This window comes from Osmerus mordax, chromosome 1, assembly GCF_038355195.1.
Source record: "Osmerus mordax isolate fOsmMor3 chromosome 1, fOsmMor3.pri, whole genome shotgun sequence".
NCBI classification, from domain to species: Eukaryota; Metazoa; Chordata; class Actinopteri; order Osmeriformes; family Osmeridae; genus Osmerus; species Osmerus mordax.
The window spans coordinates 24152658-24178901 of NC_090050.1; the positions used below are offsets into that span (position 1 = coordinate 24152658).

General features: G+C 52.7%; 2 protein-coding genes across 2 annotated transcripts; one reads left to right on the forward strand and one right to left on the reverse strand.

Annotated features, from left to right (window-relative positions):
* On the forward strand, positions 1 to 8485 carry soat2 (sterol O-acyltransferase 2). The gene is given in 17 exon segments (XM_067235854.1): positions 1 to 82; positions 229 to 284; positions 363 to 508; positions 1581 to 1634; positions 1799 to 1860; positions 1863 to 1905; positions 2033 to 2241; positions 2244 to 2314; positions 2653 to 2728; positions 3054 to 3138; positions 3937 to 3982; positions 5499 to 5628; positions 6006 to 6103; positions 6440 to 6538; positions 6962 to 7097; positions 7433 to 7578; positions 8180 to 8485. Coding segments are annotated over 17 exon segments (1590 nt in total). The 3' UTR covers positions 8231 to 8485.
* Positions 8486 to 17082: 8597 nt separating this feature from the next.
* Positions 17083 to 24429, reverse strand: igsf8 (immunoglobulin superfamily, member 8). The gene is made up of 7 exons (XM_067241493.1): positions 24291 to 24429; positions 23906 to 24063; positions 21936 to 22316; positions 20516 to 20980; positions 19193 to 19588; positions 18425 to 18850; positions 17083 to 18040 (listed from the first exon to the last, which is right to left on the reverse strand). The coding sequence occupies exons 2-7, from the start codon at positions 23982 to 23984 to the stop codon at positions 17913 to 17915; spliced, it is 1875 nt and encodes a 624-aa protein (XP_067097594.1). The 5' UTR covers positions 23985 to 24063; positions 24291 to 24429; the 3' UTR covers positions 17083 to 17912.
* Positions 24430 to 26244: the final 1815 nt, after the last annotated feature.

The following is a 26244-nucleotide window of genomic DNA, read 5'->3' on the forward strand; positions in this document are numbered from 1 at the left end:
ATGGCCACAACGGGCACAGCAAATGGGCTGCACCACAGACACAGCAGCCAGAGCCTGCCGTCCAATGAGATCAGCAGCCAAGGTGAGCCAATCAGGAGCCTGTCTGCTGAGTGTGTGAGGCGCATCAATGTTCAGGGAGTAACCAGAGGTGTGTGTCTCTGTGTGTGTGTGTGTGTGTGTCTCTGTGTGTGTGGTGTGTGTGTGTGTGTGTGTGTTTCACCTGAGCAGACGAGACCCCTGCGGATTGCCAAGAGCATCTGAGACAGTTGAGGAAGCATGTGGAGGTACAGTACACACACACACACACACACCTCCACTACTGTAATCTTCCTGTCTGAGCACCATTTCTCAACCCATTCTAGAAGGTGAAGGCTGAGGTGCTGGAGCAGGTGCAGGGGCAGCTGGGTGACCTCCTGGATAAGGTCCTGACCCACTCCATCCAGACGTTCACCCAGAGGGAGCTACCCAGCGCCTCGGACGCCAAGCCCACAAACAACAACAACTCCAGGTAAACAACAACAACTCCAGGTAAACAACAGCTGCGTACACAAAGACTGTAACTCAAGGATGAGATCAAGATCCTGAGGTTAGATATTCTGGATGGTAAATGACCCCCACAACCCTAGCCTCACACCCAAAGCGGCAACCGGCTAGCCGAAACGCCTAGTTTGTATTACTCACCGGTACAAGCGGCGAGTTTTTCTGGGGAGCGGCTGGTTTTGCGTCGCAGTGATGTCCTTCATTTTTTGGTCAACGTCGTTGAAGATAACGTCTAGACAAGATCAGCGCGTCTTCCATAAAACGCGAAATACTAGGCCTAAATGTACCTAGTGCTAGCTAGCTGGTTATTAGCTATTAGCTAACTATGTGTAAAAAATGTCACTACAGTTGTGAAACTAATTAAATACCACAAATGCCACACAGTTGACGTTAACGATGATGTTGCTAGGCTAACTACTTCTGTAGTAGCTAGCTAGCTAGCTAGTTACGGGCGGTTGCTTCCGCTTGCCTTTGCCGCTGTTCGAAATGAGAGGTGGGGTAGGACCAGAGCCATTAAACGTCCTGGCCTTTTATCCGAACACGCCCGATTGAAACAACAACGTCACCACAACGTGTAAGTTCGAATATGCACGTATCACTTCCGCATATTGCATAAGCCAGTTCAACAACTTCCAGTAACTAACAGTTACATTAGTTCTCTCACGCAAAATGCTGGGTTTTACAAGAAGTTTGGGGGATCTTCCCAAAATGACAATTAACGATGTACATAGGATTATATGTTGCTACCCTTCAAGCCGGAGGGAAAAAGGGTTCAAATTGTACGTTTTGAGCTACATCGGTTAAGAGAGCTATATTAAGGGTCAACATAACCTGTTCTGGTTATTAAAAGTCACGTTTCTTCACCCCAAGTTCTAGACCTGGCCTATTTTTTCCCTGGAAATACGTAACACTGTCTTGTGCATACAGCCAATTACACCTGTTACTGCACTGTAGCAGTGTTGGTCTCCTGTCCTACAACATGCATCACAAAACACCTTGTTTGTGTTTCGGGTTGTTCTAAATGTGTGCGTTCCTGACAGATCCCACAAAATGGATGATGGAAAGGTGTTTGCTGCGAGACAGTCAATTCTAGAGTAAGTGTGTATGAGTGTGTGTAAAAAAAAAAAAATCAGAAGGGGTGCCTCAAACTTGTTTTTTAAACAATGTTTCCCTGTGTATGCGTGTGTGTTTCTTTGTGTATGTTGTGTGTACATGTTTATGTGTGTGTGTGTATCTATGTGTGTGTATGTGTCTCCAGCGAGCTGTTTGAGATCAGCCACATCAGGACCATCTACCACGTGTTCATAGCAGCGATGTTCCTCTCATCTTCAGCACGCTAGCGGTGGACTACATCGACCAGGGCAGGTGTGTGTGTGAGTGTGTGACCAACCCCCGTTGGTCCAAACTGTGCCCCTCTCCCTCCCTCACCCCCTGCCCTCTTCCTCCCTCTCCCTCCCCCCTCTCCCTCCTCCCTCCCCCCTCTCCTCCCCAGGCTGGTGCTGGAGTTTGACCTGCTGTGCTATGCCTTCGGGAAGCTCCCCACAGTGATGTGGTCCTGGCTGCTGATGTTCAGCTACACTCTGGCTGTCCCCTACCAGGCCCTGGTGCTCTGGGGGGTCAGCTTTCACGGCTGCCCCTCCAAGCTGGCCCTGTCCCTGGGCGCGGGTCTGGCCCTGGCTGCCCTGCAAGGAGCCGTCCTGGGGGTCTTCCCATCTACGTGGTCATACACTACCAGCTGCCCCCAGCCTCCAGGTTCATCGTCATACTGGAGCAGGTATGTGTGTGTGTGGTCGAGTGTGTAGGGTTTAGCTAGCCCAACTGAGCAGATGTTGAGATAAGAACAGTCACACCAGCCCACAGATGTCCTCCCTGTCCATGAACAGAATTTACAATTTGGCTGAACCTCTGACTAAACTGGTTATCGGGGAACATGTTTTGGCCGCTCCAAAGAGGGCATGATTTAACATCACCATGCAAAGTCATGGTAACATGAACCCTGGACACCACAGTCAGATACTCCACACACTGAGCTCATCTACTGAGCTGCTCCCTGTGACCTGTGGAATGTGAAAATAAAGCACTGATTGAACTCTTGACTCTTCCCTCTCTCAGATCCGCTTCCTGATGAAGAGCTACTCCTTCATCAGGGAGAACGTTCCGCTGGTCCTGAGGAACCCACCCAAAGAGGGTGAGGGAACATCTGGGCTGGTCTCACTACAGCAGACCCTCAGTTCTCCAGCCAGTCCATGAACAGAATTTACAATTTGTCTGAACCTCTAGTAATGCTGAAATGGTTATCTGGGAAGTTAGATTTATTTGTGTTCTGGCAGCTTGAAAGAGAGCAGGATTCAAGGTGTTGGGGTTTTTAGACTTGAACGAGTGTTTTGGAACGGTTATCTTGTGTCACTACAGTCAGTTCCAACCTGGTACCAACCTGGCTAACTAGCTGGCTGGCTGGCCGACTGGCAGGTTAACTGGCTGGCCGACTGACTGGCTGTTGTCTTGGTTTGCAGGAGAAGTTATCCGGTTCCCCACGTTTTCCAGCTATCTCTACTTCTTGTTCTGCCCTACGCTGATCTACAGAGAATCCTACCCCAGGTAATCACAGAACCAGGAGAGCTAGTGTAACCCAGCTGAACCAGGAGAGCTAGTGTAACCCAGCTGAACCAGGAGAGCTAGTGTAACCCAGCTGAACCAGGAGAGCTAGTGTAACCCAGCTGAATCAGGAGAGCTAGTGTAACCCAGCTGAACCAGGAGAGCTAGTGTAACCCAGCTGAACCAGGAGAGCTAGTATAACCCAGCTGAATCAGGAGAGCTAGTGTAACCCAGCTGAACCAGGAGAGCTAGTGTAACCCAGCTGAACCAGGAGAGCTAGTGTAACCCAGCTGAACCAGGAGAGCTAGTGTAACCCAGCTAAACCAGGAGAGCTAGTGTAACCCAGCTGAACCAGGAGAGCTAGTGTAACTCAGCTGAACCAGGAGAGCTAGTATAACCCAGCTGAACCAGGAGAGCTAGTGTAACCCAGCTGAACCAGGAGAGCTAGTGTAACCCAGCTGAACCAGGAGAGCTAGTGTAACCCAGCTGAACCAGGAGAGCTAGTGTAACCCAGCTCTACACTCACTCCTCAGTATGAACTTCTTCTTACCGCTCACCCCCCATCCTCCTCACCTTCCCTCCCTCCTTACCGCTCTCCCCCCTCCTCCTCACCTTCCCTCCTTACCGCTCTCCCCCATCCTCCTCACCTTCCCTCCCTCCTTATTGCTCTCCCCCCCTCCTCCTCACCTTCCCTCCTTACCGCTCTCCCCCCATCCTCCTCACCTTCCCTCCCTCCTTACCGTTCTCCCCCCCTCCTCCTCACCTTCCCTCCCTCCTTACCGCTCTCCCCCCCTCCTCCAGGAACCCCTATATCAGGTGGAACTATGTTGGTGTGACCTTTGCCAAGGTAAGACTTGACCTGGAGGGTGTGTGGAGGATGTGTGGGTGGAGAATGTGTGGACGGAGGGTGTGTGGACGGAGGGTGTGTGGACGGAGGATGTGTGGACGGAGGGTGTGTGGGTGGAGGGTGTGTGGATGGAGGATGTGTGGGTGGAGGGTGTGTGGACGGAGGGTGTGTGGACGGAGGATGTGTGGGTGGAGGATGTGTGGGTGGAGGGTGTGTGGACGGAGGGTGTGTGGGTGGAGGGTGTGTGGACGGAGGGTGTGTGGACGGAGGGTGTGTGGACGGAGGGTGTGTGGACGGAGGGTGTGTGGGTGGAGGGTGTGTGGACGGAGGGTGTGTGGACGGAGGGTGTGTGGACGGAGGGTGTGTGGACGGAGGATGTGTGGACGGAGGGTGTGTGGACGGAGGGTGTGTGGGTGGAGGGTGTGTGGATGGAGGATGTGTGGGTGGAGGGTGTGTGGATGGAGGGTGTGTGGGTGGAGGGTGTGTGGATGGAGGGTGTGTGGGTGGAGGGTGTGTGGGTGGAGGGTGTGTGGGTGGAGGGTGTGGATGGAGGGTGTGTGGGTGGAGGGTGTGTGGGTGGAGGGTGTGGGTGGAGGGTGTGGATGGAGGGTGTGTGGGTGGAGGGTGTGTGGGTGGAGGATGTGTGGGTGGAGGGTGTGTGGGTGGAGGGTGTGGATGGAGGGTGTGTGGGTGGAGGGTGTGTGGGTGGAGGGTGTATGGATGGAGGATGTGGGTGTCATAGTGTTTAGCTGCTATGTAGGCTATGTGCGGTTGTTGCCCTGAGGACAGTATTGATTCCTAGAAGGCATGTAGTAAACCATACAGTGTGTGTTTATCAGTGTGGACTCAGAACCAAGTGGGGCTTGCTGTTTCACCTCCTCTCTCCAGTCCTCTCCCTCTCTCTTTTCCTCTCTTTCTTTCTTTCTTTCTTTCTTCTCCCCTCTACCTCTTACTCTCTCTCTCTTTTCTCTTTCTTTCTTTCTCTATCCTCCCATCTACCTCTCTCTATCCATTCCTCTCTCTCTCTCCAGTCCTCTCTCTCTCTCCAGTCCTCTCTCCAGTCCTCTCTCTCTCTCTCTCTCTTTCTCTCTCTCTCTCTCTCTCTCTCTCTCTCTCTCTCTCTCTCTCTCTCTCTCTCTCTCTCTCTCGTCCTCTCTCTCTCTCTCTCTCAGTCCTCTCTCTCTCTCTCCAGTCCTCTCTCTCTCTCTCTCTCTCTCTCTCTCTCTCTCGTCCTCTCTCTCTCTCTCTCTCTCGTCCTCTCTCTCTCTCTCTCCAGTCCTCTCTCTCTCTCTCTCTCTCCAGTCCCCTCTCTCTCTCCAGTCCTCTCTCTCCATTCCTCTCTCTACATCTTTTCTTTCCTCTGAAACATGAAGAGGTCACAGTGATGGTCAGCATTATAGCAGCTCACACAATAATAAGAGTAGATGTCTAGAACAAAGACAGTTCTAAAATCTCTACCTTTACACACCTTTACAACCCCCACACACACCATCTGACACACACACCCTCTCTCCAGATCCTCGCCTGTCTGTTCTACGGGTACTTCATCCTGGTGCGGCTCTGCATCCCTGTGGTCAGGAATGAGAACAACCGCCCCTTCAGCACCAGAACCCTGGTGCTGAGGGTGTTCAACGCTACTCTGCCTGGTAGGTACCTCACCACACCACCTCACATACACACACACTGAAACATACACACCACCTCACATACACACACACTGAAACATACACACCACCTCACATACACACACACTGAAACATACACACACACTGAAACATACACACACAACCGCCCCTTCAGCACCAGAACCCTGTGGTACTGACTTTCTCTCCCTCCCTCCCTCCCTCTCCCCCTCCCTCCGTCCCCCCCTCTCTCCCTCCCCCTCCTTCCCTCCCTCCCTCCCCCCTCTCTCTCTCCCTCCCCCTCCTTCCCTCCCTCCCTCCCCCCTCTCTCTCTCCCTCCCTCTCCCCCTCCTCCCTCCCTCCCCCCTCTCTCCCTCCCTCTCCCCTCCTCCCTCCCTCAGGTATGCTGATTCTGCTCCTGGCGTTTTATGCGTTCCTGCACTGCTGGCTCAACGCCTTCGCTGAGATGCTGCGATTTTCTGACAGAATGTTCTACAAGGTACGATGCAACTTCCTGTTCCTGTCAAATACCTTGCTGCTTGGATTAGAGACACCTGTTGCTGCCGGGTTAGGTAATGGGGTGGTTCTGAGAGCGACAAGGCCGTCTTTCTGTCTTTGGTGTTTACAGAGACTAAGGTTTCCTCCCCTCTCCCCTTCCCTCCTCTCCTCCCCTCTCCCCTTCCCTCCTCTCCTCCCCTCTCCCCTTCCCTCGTCTCCTCCCCTTCCCTTCTCCCCTCCTCTCCCCTCTTCCCTCCTCTCCTCCCCTCCTCTTTTCTGACTTTCTCCTCTTCCCTCCTCCTCTCCTTTCGTCTCCTCCTCCTCTCCTCCTCCTCAGGACTGGTGGAACTCCACATCGTTTGCTAACTACTACCGTACGTGGAATGTGGTGGTGCACGACTGGCTGTACTACTACGGCTACAGAGACTTTCTCTGGGTGGGTATCCCTGACAACAACCCACAACTACCCCCCCCAGCCTCACTAACTACCCACAACTACCCCCCCCAGCCTCACTAACTACCCACAACTACCCCCACAGCCTCACTAACTACCCACAACTACCCCCCCAGCCTCACTAACTACCCACAACTACCCCCTCAGCCTCACTAACTACCCACAACTACCCCCCCAGCCTCACTAACTACCCACAACCTCACTAACTATCCACAACTACTACTTCTACTTCCACTACTTCTCTAGCCCCATTAACTACCCTCCTAGCCCGACAAACTACTCCCCATCCCTGATACCTACCCCAGCCTCAATAACTACCCCCCATTTCCACTAACTACCCCCTCAGCCCCACTGAGGCCACTCACAGCAGGGCACCTATAACCTCTGACCCCTGTGCCCCGGCAGCTGTTGACGAGGAAGTTCCGCACGGCGGCCATGTTGTCTGTGTTCCTGGTGTCGGCTGTGGTGCACGAGTACGCCTTCACCATGGGCTTTGGCTTCTTCTACCCTGTCATGTTTTGCCTGTTCGCTGTCTTCGGAGGTGAGGGGGGGGGGGAGGGGATCAAATCAAAATGTATTTGTATAACCCTTTTTACACGCAAGCATGTCACAGAGGGCTTCACATACGCCGATAGAAATATCCCTCAACCAACCTAAACCCTCAAGGAAGACAAGGAAAAACTCCCAGAAAAACTCACTGGGATGAGGAGTGAGGGGGACGAGGGGGCTGGAGGGGGGGGTTACTCGGGGAGGGGGGGAGTGAGGAATGAGGGGGGGGGGGGTGTTTAGGAACTCTGGAAGTTTTCCATCAACGATGTTGTTTTAAAACCACTCTTACTACTTTGCCCTTCTCTCTCTCCCTCTCCTTCCCCTCAGTGCTGTTTCACTTCACCCTGACGGACAAGCGTAAGAGCCCGGTGTGGAACATTATGATGTGGACCTGCCTTTTCATCGGTCAGGGCGTCCAGGTGTGCCTGTACGGCCAGGAGTTTTACGCCCAGGTCCACTGCCCTCGCACCGGGGTGAGGAGCTCCAGGGTCCAGGCTGTGGTTCTCATCCTCTTCAGTGGATCTATGTCATTATGCTTCTCTTCCTCTTCCTCTGAGACACACAAGCACACACGCGCACACACACACACACACATGCATTCTTGCCTGTGCGCAAAAACACTGACAAAGCACACACACACACACACTCAAGCACACAATCTATGGAGTCACGCATGCCTGTTCAGAGTCTTTAGAAGTGTGTAAAGACCCAGGATTAGACCGTGACCCCCCAGCCCCAGATGTGGGCTCCTGGGATTGGCAGCGGCAGATGGCCTGGGAGCATCTCTCTGCAGATGCCTCGGCTATCAGAGCTGTGGGCAACACACAGGCCTTGTGTGCGCTGCTGTGTCCAACACACACACACACACGCACACACACACGCACACACACACACAAACGCACACTGGTTGAGCACCTAAAAATAGAACATAACATAAAAAGATTATCACATGGGTTGAGGACTCACGAAACATGGGCTGTTCAGGAAAAATGGGATTATGGTCTGAGTGGTGCGCTAAGGAGAGGAAGGAGGCGTGGAGCTCTAACCCTAACCTCATGGGATCTCTCCACACAGAGAGGATTCTGGGAGCTGGTCACACCACGGTCATGGAACTGCAGCTTCTAGGCCCGGGACATCTGCCACGGATGGAGGAATGAAGATGTGGAGGGATAGAGAGGAAGAACGGAGAGGGAAGGGTTGTAGGGATGGAGGTGGATGGATGAAATAATGGAGAGATGGGGAGGAAGGATGAATGGATGGAAAGGAAGGATGAAATAATGGAGAGATGGGGAGGAAGGATGAATGGATGGATGGAAAGATGAAATAATGGAGAGATGGGGAGGAAGGATGAACAGATGGATGGAAAGGAAGGATGAAATAATGGAGAGATGGGGAGGAAGGATGAATGGATGGATGGATGGAAAGGAAGGATGAAATAATGGAGAGATGGGGAGGAAGGATGAATGGATAGAGGTGGAGGGCAGCTATGGATTGAGACAGTGGAAGGAAGAGATTAAAGGATGGAGCAAAACGTCTCAGCTAGAACCTCCTCAGGGCTTCCTAGTGCATGTTGTCTTCAGCAGGATGGGGATGGAGGGGAGAGAGGAAAGAGAGAAAGCTGTATATAGAGTAGAGAGACTTGTAAAGGTCCAGGCAACAGTCCCCATCATGCACTGAGGTCATGTGCTTGTTTGTAAATGTGCCAATGATGACTCAACCTTGTTTGTTCATAACTATGTTTTCTTATGAATTCAATCAAAAACTAGCATCTCGGAGATCACACGGGGTGTGGAGACAGTAGTATGTGTAAATGTGTGCTTGTTAACAGAATGTGTCAATAAAATACCATTTTAATGTGTTAATTAAAATTAAAGAAAGTTTCTAATATCACAGTCCAGTCGGCCCAACCCCCTCAAAACTCAAACATGAACAGCTGTCAGCTGTCTCGAGAAAGAAACCAACCAATCAGCTCTTAGAGTCAAACATCTGCTTTATTTAGGGAAACAGACTCCATCACCTGCTGTCCTCCTTCAATGTTGCTTCTACTCAGAACAACCTGGCACAGAAGTTCATTCATCCTGGAGGAGGGAGGTATGGCATAAACAGATAGCTGAGCATTCATGCATACAACCCTACTACCAGCATTCATATATACAGTAGCCTTAGGAGTGTACTGTTGTGTTGGGTGCAGTTCCCGCACCTGTCCTGCAGGGTGTGCAGTGCGTTGATCCTGCTCCTGTTGACGTCCATCTCCAGCATGCGAGGAAGGCTGCAGGTGTAGCTGGACCTAGGGGGGCGCTTGCTATCCAGCGGGTTCACCTGCCACAAGGTCGGGGTCCGACTCATACTCATGTTCCTATTGGGTCATAAAGGAAGTAGGAGTCTAGTGTTCTAGAGTGTTTGAATCTAGAACATTCTCGAGTGTTCTGAGGTGTGATTTTATTTCATTTAGATCCCACTCCTTGGTTCTAGAACCGGCGCTTCAGTTCTCGAATGCACACCTTGGTTACTCTGTCTTATGCTGTGTTCACAACAAACGCGAAGATAATAATTCATGCAAATTATGCGTTCAGTGTGAACACAGCATTAGAGTGAACAAGCAGAGGATTCTCACCTGAAACTGTATCTGGCCTCAGAGAATCCGACAGTCTGTGGGCGTGGCCTTTCAAGTAGGGGAAAGGGGCAGTCTGGGGGCGGGGCCGGGCTGCAGGTGTGTCCGGGGGGCGGGGCCTGGCTGCAGGTGTGTCCGGGGGGCGGGGCCTGGCTGCAGGTGTGTCCGGGGGGCGGGGCCTGGCTGCAGGTGTGTCCGGGGGGCGGGGCCTGGCTGCAGGTGTGTCCGGGGGGCGGGGCCTGGCTGCAGGTGTGTCCGGGGGGCGGGGCCTGGCTGCAGGTGTGTCCGGGGGGCGGGGCCTGGCTGCAGGTGTGTCCGGGCCGAAGCGACCAGCGCAGCTTCCTGGGGACCAGAGTCAGGATGGGGCGGGGCAGTAGCGATCTCTCACAGGGGCCGGGCGCGGCCAGGTGAAGCCCGTGCTCTTCCCTCACCTGCTCCAACAACAGTCACATGTGTCAGACGGGACAACTCAGTCTCTCCTGACACACTGAAATAAAAACATCATATGTCTCCACCAACATTCCATTTATATTCTCCGCATTTTCCATCCTTGACGTTGTAAAGAGCCCAGGAATAACATGAGAGGGTTCTATCTGATATGAAAGAGGTTTCCACCAGGTGTGACATCCTCCTCCCTTAAGGTATGTGTTCTCACCTGGCTGAGCACCTGGAGCAGGTGAGCCAACCAGTTTCTGCGGTCCAGGTCTACCAAGGCCTGCCTGGCAGAGCCCAGCCTGGCCACGCTCGCCTCGCACACCTCCAGCCCACGCAGGTAAACATACAGCTCTCTGATCGCACCTCCGTCATTCAGGGCCCTTGCCTCCAGCAGTCTCGCATTCAGGGTGTTTCTGTACAGTATAATATAGCACATTAGAATAGAGTCAAGTGGAGTATAAGAGTAGAGTATAATAGAGTACAGTAAAGTGGAGTATAATAGAGTAGATTAGAATTCAACAGAATAAAACGTTATTGTTCATCCACCTGACAGACTGCAGGTTGTAGTGACAGACCCACCTGACAGACTGCAGGTTGTAGTGACAGCCCCACCTGACAGACTGCAGGTTGTAGTGACAGCCCCACCTGACAGACTGCAGGTCGTAGTGACAGACCCACCTGACAGACTGCAGGTCCCGGTGCCTGATGAACCTGTGCAGGAGACAGCCCAGCCTCCTCTCTACCGCGGTGAGGCTCTGCACTATGACATCCTCCACCAGGTCATGGACAGGAAGCAAGATGTTGCCCAGGACGACCGCCCGCTGAAGCAGCTCCAGGTTGGTCCTCTGGGCCTTCACGTCCACGACCAGTTTCCTGCCGTCGCTGCAGCTCTGCGGCGCCCTCCGCTCATGCCTCCCCCCACCAGGGTGCCCCGCACGGCCCGCGGCTGCCCCCGCGCCCACCACCGCCTCAGTGCCTGACCTGGTCCCCATGGAGGGAGCCTCTTTCTGGGGTGCGTTGGCGAGGGTCGATCGGGACCTCCAGGTTCTTCTCTTCCCCCTCTCCTCCGTTCCCTCCGTGCCCTCGTCCGGGGGTGAGGGCGGGATCTGGGGTGAGGGCGGGGACTGAGGTGAGGCCGGGGCCTGGGCTGAGGGCGGGACCTGGGGTGAGGGCGGGGCCTGGGGTGAGGGCGGGGCCTGGGGTGAGGGCGGGGCACGGGGTTTCGTATCTGTCGGTGTCTTGTGCGTCTTCGCTTGTGCCTTCGCTTGTGTCTTCGCTTGCGTCTTCTCGTGGGTCTTCGCGTGCGTCTTTGCGAGGCTTGTTGGCGGTTTGCCGGCGTCCTTGCTGGCATCTTTGCTGGCGTCCTTGCTGGCATCCTTGCTGGCATCCTTGCTGGCATCTCCAAGCATGTCTTCAGAGGCTTCAGGGAACCCGTCCAAGGGGTGTGAAGTTCCTGGACCGGGCGGGTCGTCCGCGAGGGGCTGGTCTGGAGCCCTGCTGGGGATCATTCGTTTCTCCATCAGGCCTGGGGACCTGCCCGGGATCCTTAGTTTCTCCATCAGGCTGTTGAAGGTATCCCTCAGGATCTTCCCCAGGAAGCTGTGCAGGTTCCGGACGTCCACAGTCTTTAAAGGCAGGGTGGGTAATGTTTTTGTCATATTTTCTGAAATTAACTTCACATTTAGTCATTTAGTCATTTAGCAGACGCTCTTATCCAGAGCGACTTACAGTAAGTACAGGGTACGAGTGATCAGTAACTTCACATCCTGATAGCAACCAATAAGTCTACAGGTTTGATATTAAAATTGTATATATGTGATTATCTGTGGGCATCGCAGGACTGTAATAAACACAACCAATCATTTTGTTTGGACCGAACTTAATGATTGGACGGCATTCGAAGTGAATGCAATGATTGGACGGGCTACTTGTCTGTCTACCTCCCTCCCAGCAGTAATCAGGCAGCACATTCATGTGTTTAGGGGGAGTGGCTCTGAAGGGAGGGGGTGGGATATTTTGGTTTGAATCCTTTCAAACAAAAATCGCTAGGTTTGCAAGACTCACCGTCCAGGCCTTTGCCTTCCCATCCAGCTGGTCTCCATCTTCATCCTCGCCTCCCGAGAGAGACGGCGAGAGCTTCTCCAAGATCGTGAACACGGAAGTCTGAAAAGCCCTCAGGAGGTCAGAGCTCATCTTCTCTAACCTCTTCAAGATGTCCTTTGGGATGAGGGGGAAGTCTTCAACCTCCTCTTCCTCCTCCGAGGTGTCAGCCTCGGCTGCCTCCTCAGGTCCCAGGACCACCGCTGGTTCTAACTCTGGAATCACCGTTGCGGGAGAGTCCTTGTGCTCCCTGGCAGCGAGCAGCTGCCCCTCCAGCTTGTAGATCTTTGCTGTTTTCTCCTGCAGCTGGGCCTTTATCCTGGACATTTCCTGGCGGCAGTCCCTGGCCGCCAGAGCCTCTGCCTGGGCTTGGTGGGACTGGGCCTCCCTGGTGCGCTCCTGGAAAGCCTCGTTCAGTTCCTGCATACCTACCTGTCAGGGTGGAATCAGAATTCATATTTAAATCAAAATCATAACAAAGAATTATAAATAATGACGGTTTAAATTATTAGTAATAAACATCACATTCATGTGTTTCAGACATTTCTATCAGTTCAAAGTTCACACCCCCTGACCCCTGACCCCTAACCCCTGACCATGCTACCTGGGCGTACTTGAAGGCCATGTTCATGGCTCTGTTGCTGCCCGGGGTCTTGCCAATGTCGGCCAGCATGAAGGACAAGTCGCCGACGCACTTGGCGGCCAGGGAGGGGTCGGCCAGGAGCCTGGAGGGGGACGGGGGCTTCAGCTCCTGGATGCGCTTCATGGTGCGACCGTCCAGTTTCTTCTCTCTCCACCAGTGCCAGACACCACCCTTAAGCAGAGCTGCAACACAGGAGCGCATTACAGGCTGTCTGTCTGTCTGTCTGTCTGTCTGTGTGTCTGTCTGCCTTTATGTATGTCTGTCTGTCTGTGTGTCTGTCTGCTTGTGTGTCTGTCTGTGTGTGTGTCTGTCTGCTTGTGTGTCTGTCTGCCTGTGTTTCTGTCTGTCTGTGTGTCTGTCTGCCTGTATGTCTGTCTGTCTGTGTGTCTGTCTGCTTGGTTGTCTGTCTGTGTGTGTGTCTGTCTGCTTGTGTGTCTGTCTGCCTGTGTGTCTGTCTGTGTGTCTGTCTGCCAGGTGTCTGCCTGTGTGTCTGTCTGTCTGCTTGTGTGTCTGTCTGTGTCTGTCTGCCAGGTGTCTGCCTGTGTGTCTGTCTGTCTGTGTGTCTGTGTGTCTGTCTGTGTGTCTGTCTGTCTGCTTGTGTGTCTGTCTGTGTCTGTCTGTCTACTTGTGTGTCTGTCTGTGTCTGTCTGCCAGCTGTCTGCCTGTGTGTCTGTCTGTCTGTCTCTCTTTGAGTCTGTCTATCTGCCTATTCTATATGTTACCCTTTCCACTAGTTACCCTAACCACTAGTTGCTCTAACCACTAGTTACTTTAACTACTAGTTACTCTATCCACTAGTCCAACATCCAGTCTGTAACATCTGCAGAGATGCAGTGGACATAGTCCTGTCAAACCGCATGATTAAGAAGGAGAAAAGTCATCAGAAACCCTTAATATGGGATTTCCGCTGAGCAGGAAAGAAAATCTGTGAAAATCAGTAAATCCCTGATTCTCATCTGTCTCTCGCCTGTGTCTCTCACCACCCTCCTCCTTCCTGGTCTTAGAAGAGTTCAGATCGAACAGGCTCCCACAGAGCTTGCGTAAGTGCTGGATGCAAACGTCCATGTCCGTCATGGAGGAAGCCAGCTTGTTCTCCACTTCCTGTATCCACTCTGGGGTGATTTCAGCTGCTTCACCCTGCTGCCTCGTCCCCTCCAACATCAGCAGGGACTCCTCTGGGGGGGGAGGGAGGGGGAGGGAGGGAGTTGGGAGAGGAGGAAGGGGAGGAAGGGGGGGGATTGGTGGTTTGGAAATTACGACGAGTTATGGTCTAGTGACATGTGTGTCCTAATGATCTAATGTTATAGTAGGTGACTAGGGTTCAATCCCTACCAATACCCAAGCTCTGAATGCCACATCAGATTAAGGTAATGCAAAACATTCTGTGAGTCATCTTAGCAAACACGAACATATGTCATCAGAGCATTTGAATATGGAAATAGACAGCAGATGGGATGTTGACTACTGACCAACTGCATGTTAGGGGAGGACAGGAGAGGACAGGAGAGGACAGGAGAGGACAGGAGAAGAGAGAAGGAGGAGGAGAGGAGGAGGAGGAGAGGAGGAGGAGAGAAGGAGGAGACCCACCAGTTTCAGAGAACCAGTCCAGCAGGAGTCTGAGCTGCTGCTCTCGCTGCGCGGCCCTCTGGAGGACGTCCCTGACGCCTCGGATCTGCTGGCCCCTCCAGAGCCTCTCGTCCAGGTCGCTCCTGGGGCAGGACTCCTCCTCCTCCTCCTCAGAGTCATCCTGGCACCCAGCACCCAGGGGGGCCCGGTACACAGACATCTCCCCGGTCAGGTGCACCCTGGGGGTGGAGCTTCAGAACCCTGGGGGTGGAGCTTCAGAACCCTGGGGGTGGGGCTTCAGCACCCTGGGGGTGGAGCTTCAGAACCCTGGGGGTGGAGCTTCAGAACCCTGGGGGTGGGGCTTCAGAACCCTGGGGGTGGGGCTTCAGCACCCTGGGGGTGGAGCTTCAGAACCCTGGGGGTGGAGCTTCAGAACCCTAGGGTACTGCAGGCTCTCCGTGGTTCGCGTTCCCTCCTAGCGGAGAAACTTCTCCTCAAGGTATACGCAATACTGCTCCTTATAAACTATATACAGTATATACACACACTAGCCTACTGCACCTTATAAACTATAGCCTAAACATATATACTGTATAATACATGCTACCTAATATCTGTAGTTTGGGTGAGGACTTAGATTTAATTTAAGGCCTTTCAGTTCTGCATAGTTATCAGTTTGGGTCTGTGCCTGAAATAATTATGACATACACTGTTGCTGACACAAGAAATCTACATCCATAATAGGTCAAACAGGCCGCTTTCAGACACGAGTATGACGTATGTGTTCAACGCGGCTCTCTATGGGCGGATCGCCGGTGAGTTCAGACCAAACTATGGCAGATTGCCTGCTGTACTAGTCCTTTTCACCGGGGATCGGTTTAGCCTCTTAAAACCCTACAGCGACAAATGCATGGCTAGTGGGACGAATGCTAAAATCTCGTAATGGTGCCGTCAAATTATACACATCAACACGTTAACATGAACATAACCTCACCTAGAGAAGGTAGGTTCAGGAAGGTTTCGTGACCCGCCACAGATTGTGAACGCAAATGAGCGCGGGGCTGTTTTGCGCGCCTTGACGTCATAAAGCACTTTTTATGAGTCGTTTCCTGTTTAATCGTTTCCACCATACAGTATGTCTATGGTTTCCACCTCAAGTCCGCACCGGAAAAAAACATACAGGGATGATCTGACAGGAACCGCAAACCTATCATGTTTACGCTATTTTGAAACTAGTTTAGCAATTAACCGCTAGGTCTGGACTTTGTCTTTTATCTAAACTAAAGCTGATAATATCAAAGGACAATGGTTTGATTTGTATATATAGCTTGTTCTGATTCGCCATAAAGTACACGGACCAGTTGGACATACGTCTTTGTAAATCGGGAGCGGTTTATTGTTTTGAACGGCAGCAATGCCAAAGCACCATAACAACAGAACAAATACATGAACGAGCCATAAATGTGTGTGCATGTCAAGGGTTGCAAATTCCCTCCCCCCAAAAAATGACAAAGAAGTGGTCATATCAAATCAGTAAACAATTCATATAAGAAACAGTACCAGAACACCTTCCAAACACCACAGAAGACAGACATTAGTTCTGTATCTCAACAGTGCAACAAAATGTTAGTGGGACATTGGGAAAAAAAAACGACAACATGAAAAACAACAAACAATTTAAATAGCTGGGTTTGCCTCGATGCTCCACAGGAGACCAGGGAAGCATTAAATAAAAGCTCCAGGCAGGCTGAGTGTGGGGGAGGGGGGCTCAGTGCTGCTGTGAGCTGGCATTACCACAGGGATTACCCAGCCTGCACTGCTGCCAGACCCTGCCTCAGGGTCATGTGGAGCACGCTGAGAGAAAAACCAGCTCGCCCAGGAATGTGAGGAGCTGGAGGAGTGACCAGCTGGAGGAGAGACCAACTGGAGGAGAGACCAGGGGAGAGAGTATGGGAAGGGGCTCAGATTCATGAAGAGCAAAGTGATACATGGAGGTGTGGGCAGAGGAGGTGGGGAGGTGAGGGGTGTGGGGAGGTAAGGTGAGGTGGGGAAGCGTGGGGAGGGTGGGGCAGGTGAGGGGTGTGGGGAGGGCCAGGGGAGATGGGGAGGGGTGGGGAGGTGAGGGGTGTGGGGAGGGCCAGGGGAGATGGGGAGGTGAGGGGAGGTGAGGGGTGTGGGGAGGGCCAGGGGAGATGGGGAGGGGTGGGGAGGTGAGGGGTGTGGGGAGGGCCAGGGGAGATGGGGAGGGTCGGGGAGGTGAGGGGTGTGGGGAGGGCCAGGGGAGATGGGGAGGGGTGGGGAGGTGAGGGGTGTGGGGAGGGCCAGGGGAGATGGGGAGGGGTGAGGGGTGTGGGGAGGGCCAGGGGAGATGGGGAGGGCCAGGGGAGATGGGGAGGGGTGGGGAGGTGAGGGTTGTGGGGAGGGCCAGGGGAGATGGGGAGGGCCAGGGGAGATGGGGAGGGCCAGGGGAGATGGGGAGGGCCAGGGGAGATGGGGAGGGGTGTGGGGAGGGCCAGGGGAGATGGGGAGGGCCAGGGGAGATGGGGAGGGCCAGGGGAGATGGGGAGGGCCAGGGGAGATGGGGAGGGCCAGGGGAGATGGGGAGGGGTGGGGAGGTGAGGGGTGTGGGGAGGGCCAGGGGAGATGGGGAGGGGTGGGGAGGTGAGGGGTGCGGGGAGGATACAGCTGTCTCCCTGAAACTCTTCTGCAGGAAGGAGAGATCCTTGTTCTCACACAACCTCTCAGGTGTACTTTGGAGGTGTGTGTGTGTGTGCGTGGCAGCAGAGGCAATTGGCAGTGCAGGAGGGCTGTTTGTAAACATGCGTTGCATTTAAATCATCATTTCAGAACATGAAATTGTGACACAGCTCTGCGGCACACACAACCAGCTAACACACTCTGCAGGAAGCAAAACACTACCTGCCAGGTGAGAGGTGACGGGGAGGTGATTGGGAAAGAAACATTCTTCACCTTCTTCTAGATCCTACTCATGTGGAGGACAACCTCACATCCATAACAGTGGATAATACAAACACCTGTCACATAGGTAGGAGAATATATATCTACATATACAGTATATACATGTACTGTATTTATATAGTTGGGGTTGGGGAGAGAAAACTGTTTGGTACCATGATGTCTGAGAGTTGTGTTTGTGTGACCTGGACAGGTGTGGACAGGGGTGGACAGGTGTGGGAGGTGTTGGTCCAAGTCTCCAGGTGTAGGTGCAGGTGTAGGTCCAGGTGTAGGTCCAGGTGTAGGTCCAGGTTTGGACAGATGTTGGTCCAGGTGTCGACAGGTGTGTTTCCAGGTGCAGCAGAACCAGAGCAGTTCCCCACAGGTCAGCTGATCCAGTATCTGACACCTCACAGCTTCCACCATGACTTCCTGTTTCACGCCACACCCTGGCACCTGATTGGTGGCTGAGGCATGCTGGGAGATGGGACTTTCTCTTACTTTGGGGAGCGTTGCCTGGCCAACCGTTTCATGAAGCAGCACGTAACCGTGGCGATGATGAGTATGCCCACGAACAGGGCAGAGGACACGCCGATGACCAGGGGGATGAGGAGGAGGTCAGCCGCTGGAGGGGGGATGGGGAAGGGAGATGGGGAGGAGGGAAATGGAGAGAGAGTTAAACTGTGTGATCTCCACATGAGCACAGTGATGTTGCTCCTGTAGATATCTGACATTTCAGTAAGGCTGCAAGCTTAGAGCCAGAGAGAGATAAACAGAAACGGAGAGACAGAGAGAGAGAGATCCAGAGAGAGAGAGATCCAGAAAGAGAAATCCAGAGAGAGAGATCCAGAAAGAGAGATCCAGAAAGAAAGATCCAGAAAGAGAGATCCAGAGACAGAGATCCTGAGAGAGAGATCCAGAAAGAGAAATCCAGACAGAGAGATCCTGAGAGAGAGATCCAGAAAGAGAGATCCAGAGTGAGAGACAGAGATCCAGAAACAGTGCTCACCCCGGGCGTACAGGTACACCCTGACGCTGGAGGAGCGGGCCTTGGCCCCGGTGTTGTACCAGCCTCCGTGGGGGTCCTGCCCCCAAACCTCCGCCTGGCAGCGGTACCGGCCCTGGTCCTCCGGCTCCACCGCGTGGATCCTCAGCCGGTAGCATCCCGCCGCCATGCGCTCCACGCTCGCCTCGCTGCCGTTACCGTAGGAACGCGCCAGGCCGTCGTAGCTCAGCGCGGCGAGGAGCGTTCCCGCCTCCTCCTCGTCCCCGGCTGATGATGTCACGGGCTCCTGGAGCGGCGCCCGCAGCCAGCTCACCTCCACCTGAGCGGGGCCGGTGGTTACCACGGAGACGTTGCACAGCAGCGTGACGGTGCTGCCTCGCTTCAGCAGCGGCCCGCGGGCTAGCTCCGCCCCCGCCGACACTAGCACCTCTGTGGAGCGCACACACACACACACACCAGCAGAATAGATTTACTAGTCCCATCTTCAACATATCCCCGATATTTCTAAATGGACTATGCACACGTGTGTCGATAAAAGAGTCTGCTAAATGAATAACATGTCAGATGGCTGAGTGGTTAGGGAATCGGGCTATTAATCAGAAGGTTGCCGGTTCGATTCCCGGCCGTTGAAAATTATGTTGTGTCCTTGGGCAAGGAACGTTAACCTTACTTGCCTAGGGGGAATGTCCCTGACTTACTGTAACTCGAGAGAGCGTCTGCTAAATGACTAAATGTAGATGTAACAGGCCCGTGTTAGGGTAGAGGTCGTACCTTTGGTCTTGAGGTTGACGGTCACGCCCTCTGACCTCCGTGTGACGGCGGGGCGTCCCGCCTGGCCGCCGGTGAACACGCTAACGGAGCACACGTACACCCCTGAGTCACCCGGCCGGGCGGAGAACAGGCGCAGCGCGTACCTCCCCTCGCCCTCCTGCTCCATGGAGCCCCCTCCCCCCCGGCCCTCCTCCCCCCAGCTCACCACCCCATCGGGGCCGCTGCGGGCCACCTCCACCTCCCCGGACCCCCCTGACCCCCGCTTCATCCACTGCACCAGCAGGGCTGAACGACCCCCTCCTGGCAGCCCCCCCACCTCGCAGGTCAGGGTGAGGGGAGACCCGGTCTGGAGGGTCACCTCTCCTCTGGGGCTGGAGGTCACCTCCAGAGACTTGGCTGGAGAGGAGAGGGGAGGGGTCACAGAAAAAATATTAGAGACTGAACAAAACATAAATTAAACTAGTCAGCTTTCAGCTCCAAAGGCCTAAATGTCCTTTTCTTGTGTAGAGAGACAAAACCACACGGGTTGATCTACTTCTCACGTTAAACAACACTTATGTTATTCGATCACACACAGCCACTCTTATATCCAGCAGAGACAGACTCAGAGTCACCAGACCGCTCTTCTGAGAAGTCTGCTCAGATAACACCCACTCCAAGCAGAGCAGCAGGGACCACAATCACTCTTTATCTCCTCCATGAGAACTACAGCAAGCACCAACATCTGCCACAGCGCTGTAACGATGACAACATCTCTTGCAGCAGCACTGTGCCTGGCTCTGGTAGCTGAGCCTGGTAACCACAGACCGTTCCTTGACTGAGATACAGATAGGAGTCTTGAGTCTTGAATCATGCTTGAGATAAACTAAACTTGTTCCCTAGTGACTCTGTAGAGACACCTTGCAACCAAGGAAAGGATACTGTCGCCGTAACAATGTTGACCAGAGCAGACAATCAGGGACCAGAACCTGACCCTGTGAGGTTGACCCTGTGACCTTTGGCATGACCCCACGACCCCGGAGGTGGAGACTGACCTAGGGGCAGCACTGACCTAGGGGCAGGACTGACCTAGGGGCAGGACTGACCTAAGGGCAGGACTGACCTAGGGGCAGGACTGACCTAGGGGCAGGACTGACCAAAGGGCAGGACTGACCTAGGGGCAGCACTGACCTAGGGGCAGGACTGACCTAGGGGCAGCACTGACCTAGGGGCAGCACTGACCTAGGGGCAGGACTGACCTAAGGGCAGGACTGACCTAGGGGCAGGACTGACCTAAGGGCAGGACTGACCTAGGGGCAGGACTGACCTAGGGGCAGGACTGACCTAGGGGCAGCACGGTGAGGTTCCCTATGTCCAGCGTCCTCTGTGCGATCTTCTCCCAGCGTCCCACAGGGTCCAGGATCCACTGCGCCGCCTCGCAGTAGAACGTCCCAGAATCCTCCGGGGCCACGGCCCTCATCTTCATCACGTAGGCGTGGCGGCCGGAATCCACGCCCCTCTTCTCCAGCGAGATCTCTCCGGCCTCGTAGCGCTTCCCGTAGGACAAGGCTTCCCCCGGCCTCACCACCAGCTCCTTATCCACAGCTATCACCTCCCTCACGCCGGCCCCCGGCCCCCCTGCCCCCTCCGTGTCCCCTGGCCCGCCCCGCACGCCAAACGTGACGGATACGTGGGTGTGCTGCTCCGATTGGACCCCGGCCGAGCAGGTGAGCTGTAGCTCCGCCCCCTCCGGGACGGGCTGGCCAGTCAGGGAGCGGGAGTAGCTGATCTGGAGAGTGTCTGGGATTACTGCAGGACACAGAGAGAGAGACAGGTCAGAGAGACAGACAGGTCAGAGAGAGAGACAGGTCAGAGAGTGAGACAGGTCAGAGAGAGAGACAGGTCAGAGAGAGAGACAGGTCAGAGAGAGAGACAGGTCAGAGAGACAGACAGGTCAGAGAGTGAGACAGGTCAGAGAGAGAGACAGGTCAGAGAGTGAGACAGGTCAGAGAGTGAGACAGGTCAGAGAGAGAGACAGGTCAGAGAGTGAGACAGGTCAGAGAGAGAGACAGGTCAGAGAGAGAGACAGGTCAGAGAGACAGACAGGTTAGTTCTAACACTACGTTCTCATGTCATGTCAATGTAGTTCCTATGTACCAGCAGGGTTGACATTTTCAGAGGATGTTTCCAAACCCCTAAACAGCAGCCTATCAGTATGCGGTAAACAAAACGGTGCAGCAGCATGGCACCCTGGCCAGCCAAGTCTGTAAAAACACCCTGCAGTGAGAACCAGGCGGGAGCGATGAAAGCAGGACAGTTTAACACCCAGAGCCCTCAGCGTCCAGCTCTGAGCAGGATGAAGAGGATTTACTGGGTTTGCAGCATCACCACGGCAGGAATAAACTGCTGCTGCAGCAGACAGAGTTTGACTGGCAGCAGGGTTTACGTCTGAGGACCCAACACAACACAGCAGGAGAGATGGAGAGACAGAGAGAGAGAGAGAGAGAGAGAGAGAGAGAGAGAGAGAGAGAGCTGGAGAGAGAGAGCTGGAGAGAGAGAGAGAGAGAGAGAGAGAGAGAGAGAGAGAGAGAGAGAGAGAGATGGAGAGAGAGAGCTGGAGAGAGAGAGCTGGAGAGAGAGAGCTGGAGAGAGAGAGAGAGAGAGAGAGAGAGAGAGAGAGAGAGAGAGAGAGATGGAGATGGAGATGGAGAGAGAGAGAGAGCACCCACAGTAGCAGGCTACTAATCAGGAAGTACTCTCCTACCTTTGACAGTGACGGAGGCGCTGTAGTTGCCCAGGTACTTGGCGTCGGTGCTGGGGGTGTAACACTCGTACCTTCCCTGGTCCTCCGTCCTCAAGCGCTGCACCACCAGCCTGGCCCTGTTCCCCGCGTCCCTCTCCACCTTCACCTCCCCTGCCCTCACCCGGCCCTGGAAGGGGGCGTAGGGGAAGCCCTGGTCCCGGGTGGACACCACGCCCATCTGCCTCCCGGCCGCATCCTCGCGATACAGGAACCACTCAAAGTCCTGGGTCCTGGGGCCCTCGTAGCCCGAGACGGAGCAGGGGAGGGAGAGGGGGAACCCGGCCACGCGGTACAGGGGGCCGGGGGGCAGTGAGACCTCCCGGCACACTGCTGACTGGAGCACTGGGGGAGGGAGGGAGGAAGAGGAGGGGGGTGGAGAACGAAAGTGATGGGTAGAGGGGGGGGGGGGGAGAAAAGGGGAGAGAGAAAGAGAGAAGGGAGGAGGGGGATAGAGAGAGACAGAGGGAAAGAGAGAGAGACAGTGGGAGAGAGACAGAGAGGAAGAGACATAGAAATAGAGGGATACAGAGAGAGAGAGAGAGAGAGAGAGAGAGAGAGAGAGGGGGGGGGGGGGGGGGGGGGGGGGGGGGGCATGGGAACATGTCATGTCAGTCTCTCATGTTCTGAACATACAGATCGATTCTGAGCCTGCTCTACACAGGATCCATATCCTGCTCCATCATGGATCTGCTGCCTGGCACACACGCACACACATACCCAACACACACACATACCCAACACGCACACACACACCCAACACACACACATACCCAACACGCACACACATACCCAACACACACACATACCCAACACACACACACATACCCAACACACACACACATACCCAACACACACACATACCCAACACACACACACATACCCAACACACACACACATACCCAACACACACACACATACCCAACACACACACACAGTGTGTTCAGAGCAAGGTTTTTAAGTGTGGGTGTATCATGAATAAGCTGACCACTTCCTCATAGTAATACATGGTTTAGTTATTTGAAGGCCAGAGAGACAATAGATATTTCAACATTGATAAGCATATTCAGCCTCCGGAGGTGGAAAGTGATACTTCTCTTTCCAAGATTAGGACTGAAAAATACTTTTTTATATCACGGAACAGAAGCACAAAACTTCCTTAACGTCAAGTTCCTTAAAATAAGGATGCTGACCGGTATGAACAAGACCGGTTACACAACCGACGAGACCGAACGTGTCGCCCGTGTGTGAGGTCGAGGTCTTACAACACATCTCCATCGGTTCCCAACAACCAGAAATACCTGAAATGTACGTTTGACACTCCCTGATAATAAAAATAAGCCCTTCTATTGTTGAAGACACAGAAGCGGTTATGAGGCTTAAGCGGATCAGGCCGTAATTAACATGGTGCCTAGACTGATAACTAGCCTACGGCCCATGCAACAGGGTGAGACGATACGGTCTGCGTAGCGGCCTACAATGTCATTAACAAAGCCAACAGGTTATCTATGGAGTCAATTAAATTTTCCATTTCGGAGCCAAGCCGGGCAGATTGATGTGTATGACCCCATATACATTCAACTGCTATTTAAATTAAGATCCGTCGATGTTTATTATATGCACCTGCCACAGTAAATTCCGTGGCTTTGAAAACGTACATGTCAATAAAAACCGATTCTGATGAATTTCCCCTTGTGGAATAATAAAGTTAACCTTAACTTTAGACAAGACTAAGAGAGTTATGCTTGCTCCATGTAAAAGTTCTAATTGTAAAACGATGTAAAAACGCTTCTCAACACAAGTTAAATTAGACCCATGTGCCGCAGAGCAGAACTGAGGGACGATTCCTCCGAGCCAGATACATGAAGTGAGCCGGGGCGCCAGATGGGATTAGGCGTCTCTGTACTGCCCGACGAGGTAACCAGGACACTTACCACACAGCAGACAGACAGCCGCGGCCAGCCACGAAACCTTCATCTCTACCCTCATCATCGTCGTCATTCCGGTGACCATATGGATTATCGCTTCAGATTTATCTGTCTGTTGCTGCCGTTCCGTCGCTGTACATCATTCAACGGTGGCAAGCTATGATCTGAAAAACATCCACATGGTTTTATCATGTGTGCACTTGGTATTAGCCTATAGCCTACGTATCGAATGGCAAAATAGCTCAAATGTTAAGGATCACTAATTAGCCGGTATTGCGCTGAGACTGTATGACAACAATATAGCAGGCTACGGCAGCTAGCGATGCACACACTGACGTTGTATTGTATTTGTTCATGCTCATCACATCCCCAATACAATTTTCTTGCTTACATTTTTGTGCATGAGACCCTTTCCGATTAATCGGTCCAATCCAACGTTTTGCTTTAACGAAAATACATATCTTTATTTATTATTCTCTCCGTGCACGTCACTTGGCAGACACGCTGTCCAGCGGGTTCGGGGATTCAGACGTTGGCATCACGGGTGCGGAGGGGGTCGGTAGTCGGTACACACGAAGGAGGAGTCTGGATGCGAAATTGACACACATGATCCGCCATTGGTCAAGAAACTATGCGTTGTGTTTTGAACCAATAAGGCTTGAATGCGATGCAAAGCTGGCTATGCTAACAGAATGTAGGGCAGACAGCCAGAGAGCGTGGCTCTCGCGTTTAACATTCTGTGACAGATCGGCGGATTCAGGATCTCCATAAGAAAACGCCTTTGTTTAAGCGTGAGAAAAAGTTAGATGAATGACCCAGAGTTTTAACGGACCTGGTTAACTTGTGTATGGTGCCCCACAGTCTTGGTTTAGGCGCAGGGAAGCGAGCTCGCCACCATTTGTTTAATCTTTGCATCTTTTGAGTCAGAGAGACTGCCCAACTTGACGTTTAACTCTATGCAACGCTGTGATGACTGAGTTGGCACTAGTTTAACCATTACTTTAGTGGGTGAATCTTTTTGGGGGGGAAAGAAAATACTTTCGAAAACTATTTTGTTGAAGACACTTAATTTAAAACGGGAGATTGCTTCATACAAATACATTCAAAGTTATTCGTTCACAATCCGTGAAAGAGCACCAGATTTGTTAGTGCTTTGCAACCTTGAAGAACAGACTATTGTTCTGTGGTGTAGTTCAACAGTCACGGAAAGATAATGTTGTTTAGCTAGTCCTGTCCTGTTTGCTGTGGGCGGAGCAGTGAGTTGTGTGTACAATAGCATCATTGAGAGTGCGTTAGCTGTGTGACAGTGAAGATAAGAAAACGTTGAGAGCAAAGATAAGAATCGAACTCTGCTCAAACTACCCGTTTATATATTTGGAGACATTGTGTGAGTGTGTTGGGGTCAGAGGTGGGAAGTAAGTATGTACAAATACTTTGTCACTGCACTTAAATAAAATGTTCTGTTATCAGTACTTTACTTCACTATTTATTTGTAGCGCCCCCTAGCATGTCTTCTACTTGTTTGGAGTGCGCTCCCCGAATTCTTCTTGTAGTGAGAGATCTCTCTTTAATTAATTAATGCCCTAGTATTAAGCTTTATAGATTCCTTTTTAACTTTTACTTATTACTATTTTCCCAACAAGAACATACACATTAACAGTAAATGAAATACACACTTGCAAGTTTCCAGTACATTCACGTTTAGTGTACTTTTAGCAACAACAAACACATTGACCATACATTACTTCGTATGCAAAATACACAAGTCACATTCACACACACAGGCCGGCACATACAGAACGATCCCCAACTAAAACCCGTTGCAGGCCTGATACGATGCTCGGGGGCGGTGAGACCTAAAACCAATGGCCACTTCACTCTATTGAGCCAAACAAAATAATGGTACCGTGTGTAGTGTTGTGTGTGTCTGTCTATCAGTGATACCTCCCTCCGACCGCAAGACAACGAGGTATGGCAGTTGTTCGATGAGTAGCGAGCGTTGGTGTCTACGTTCTTCCTCCAAAGTGGCCAGAGGAACCGTGAGCATCCACGTAGCTCACGGCGCTATCTGGTTTTCTAACGGTTTGAACAAAAAACTCCCGTGCAAATTGTTCCCGCGCAGGCAACAAACTTGACTTGCTGTATTCAGCCGTGTTGGCTAACAGCTAGCTAGTTAATTCACTGAGTTAGTGAATAAAACACTCAGTGCTAGCTAGCTAGCTTACACACAGTAAGTTAGACTAGCTTGAGCATATATTCTTTGCTTCTTGTCCGTAGAATTAATGTCTGTGTCTTTACTATCTCGCCGATAATAAAACAACAAACAACAATATCATACACGTTCT

What these genes read in the sequence shown, in the direction of transcription:
- igsf8 (XM_067241493.1), bottom strand. Translation starts at nt 23,984, where the DNA reads ATGGTCACCGGAATGACGACGATGATGAGGGTAGAGATGAAGGTTTCG. An exon ending in CGTCAACCTCAAGACCAAAG is followed by an intron (nt 18,851 to 19,192) that starts GTACGACCTCTA and finishes TGCGCTCCACAG; the next exon opens with AGGTGCTAGTGTCGGCGGGG. An exon ending in GGTGTACCTGTACGCCCGGG is followed by an intron (nt 18,041 to 18,424) that starts GTGAGCACTGTT and finishes TCCCCCCTCCAG; the next exon opens with CGGCTGACCTCCTCCTCATC.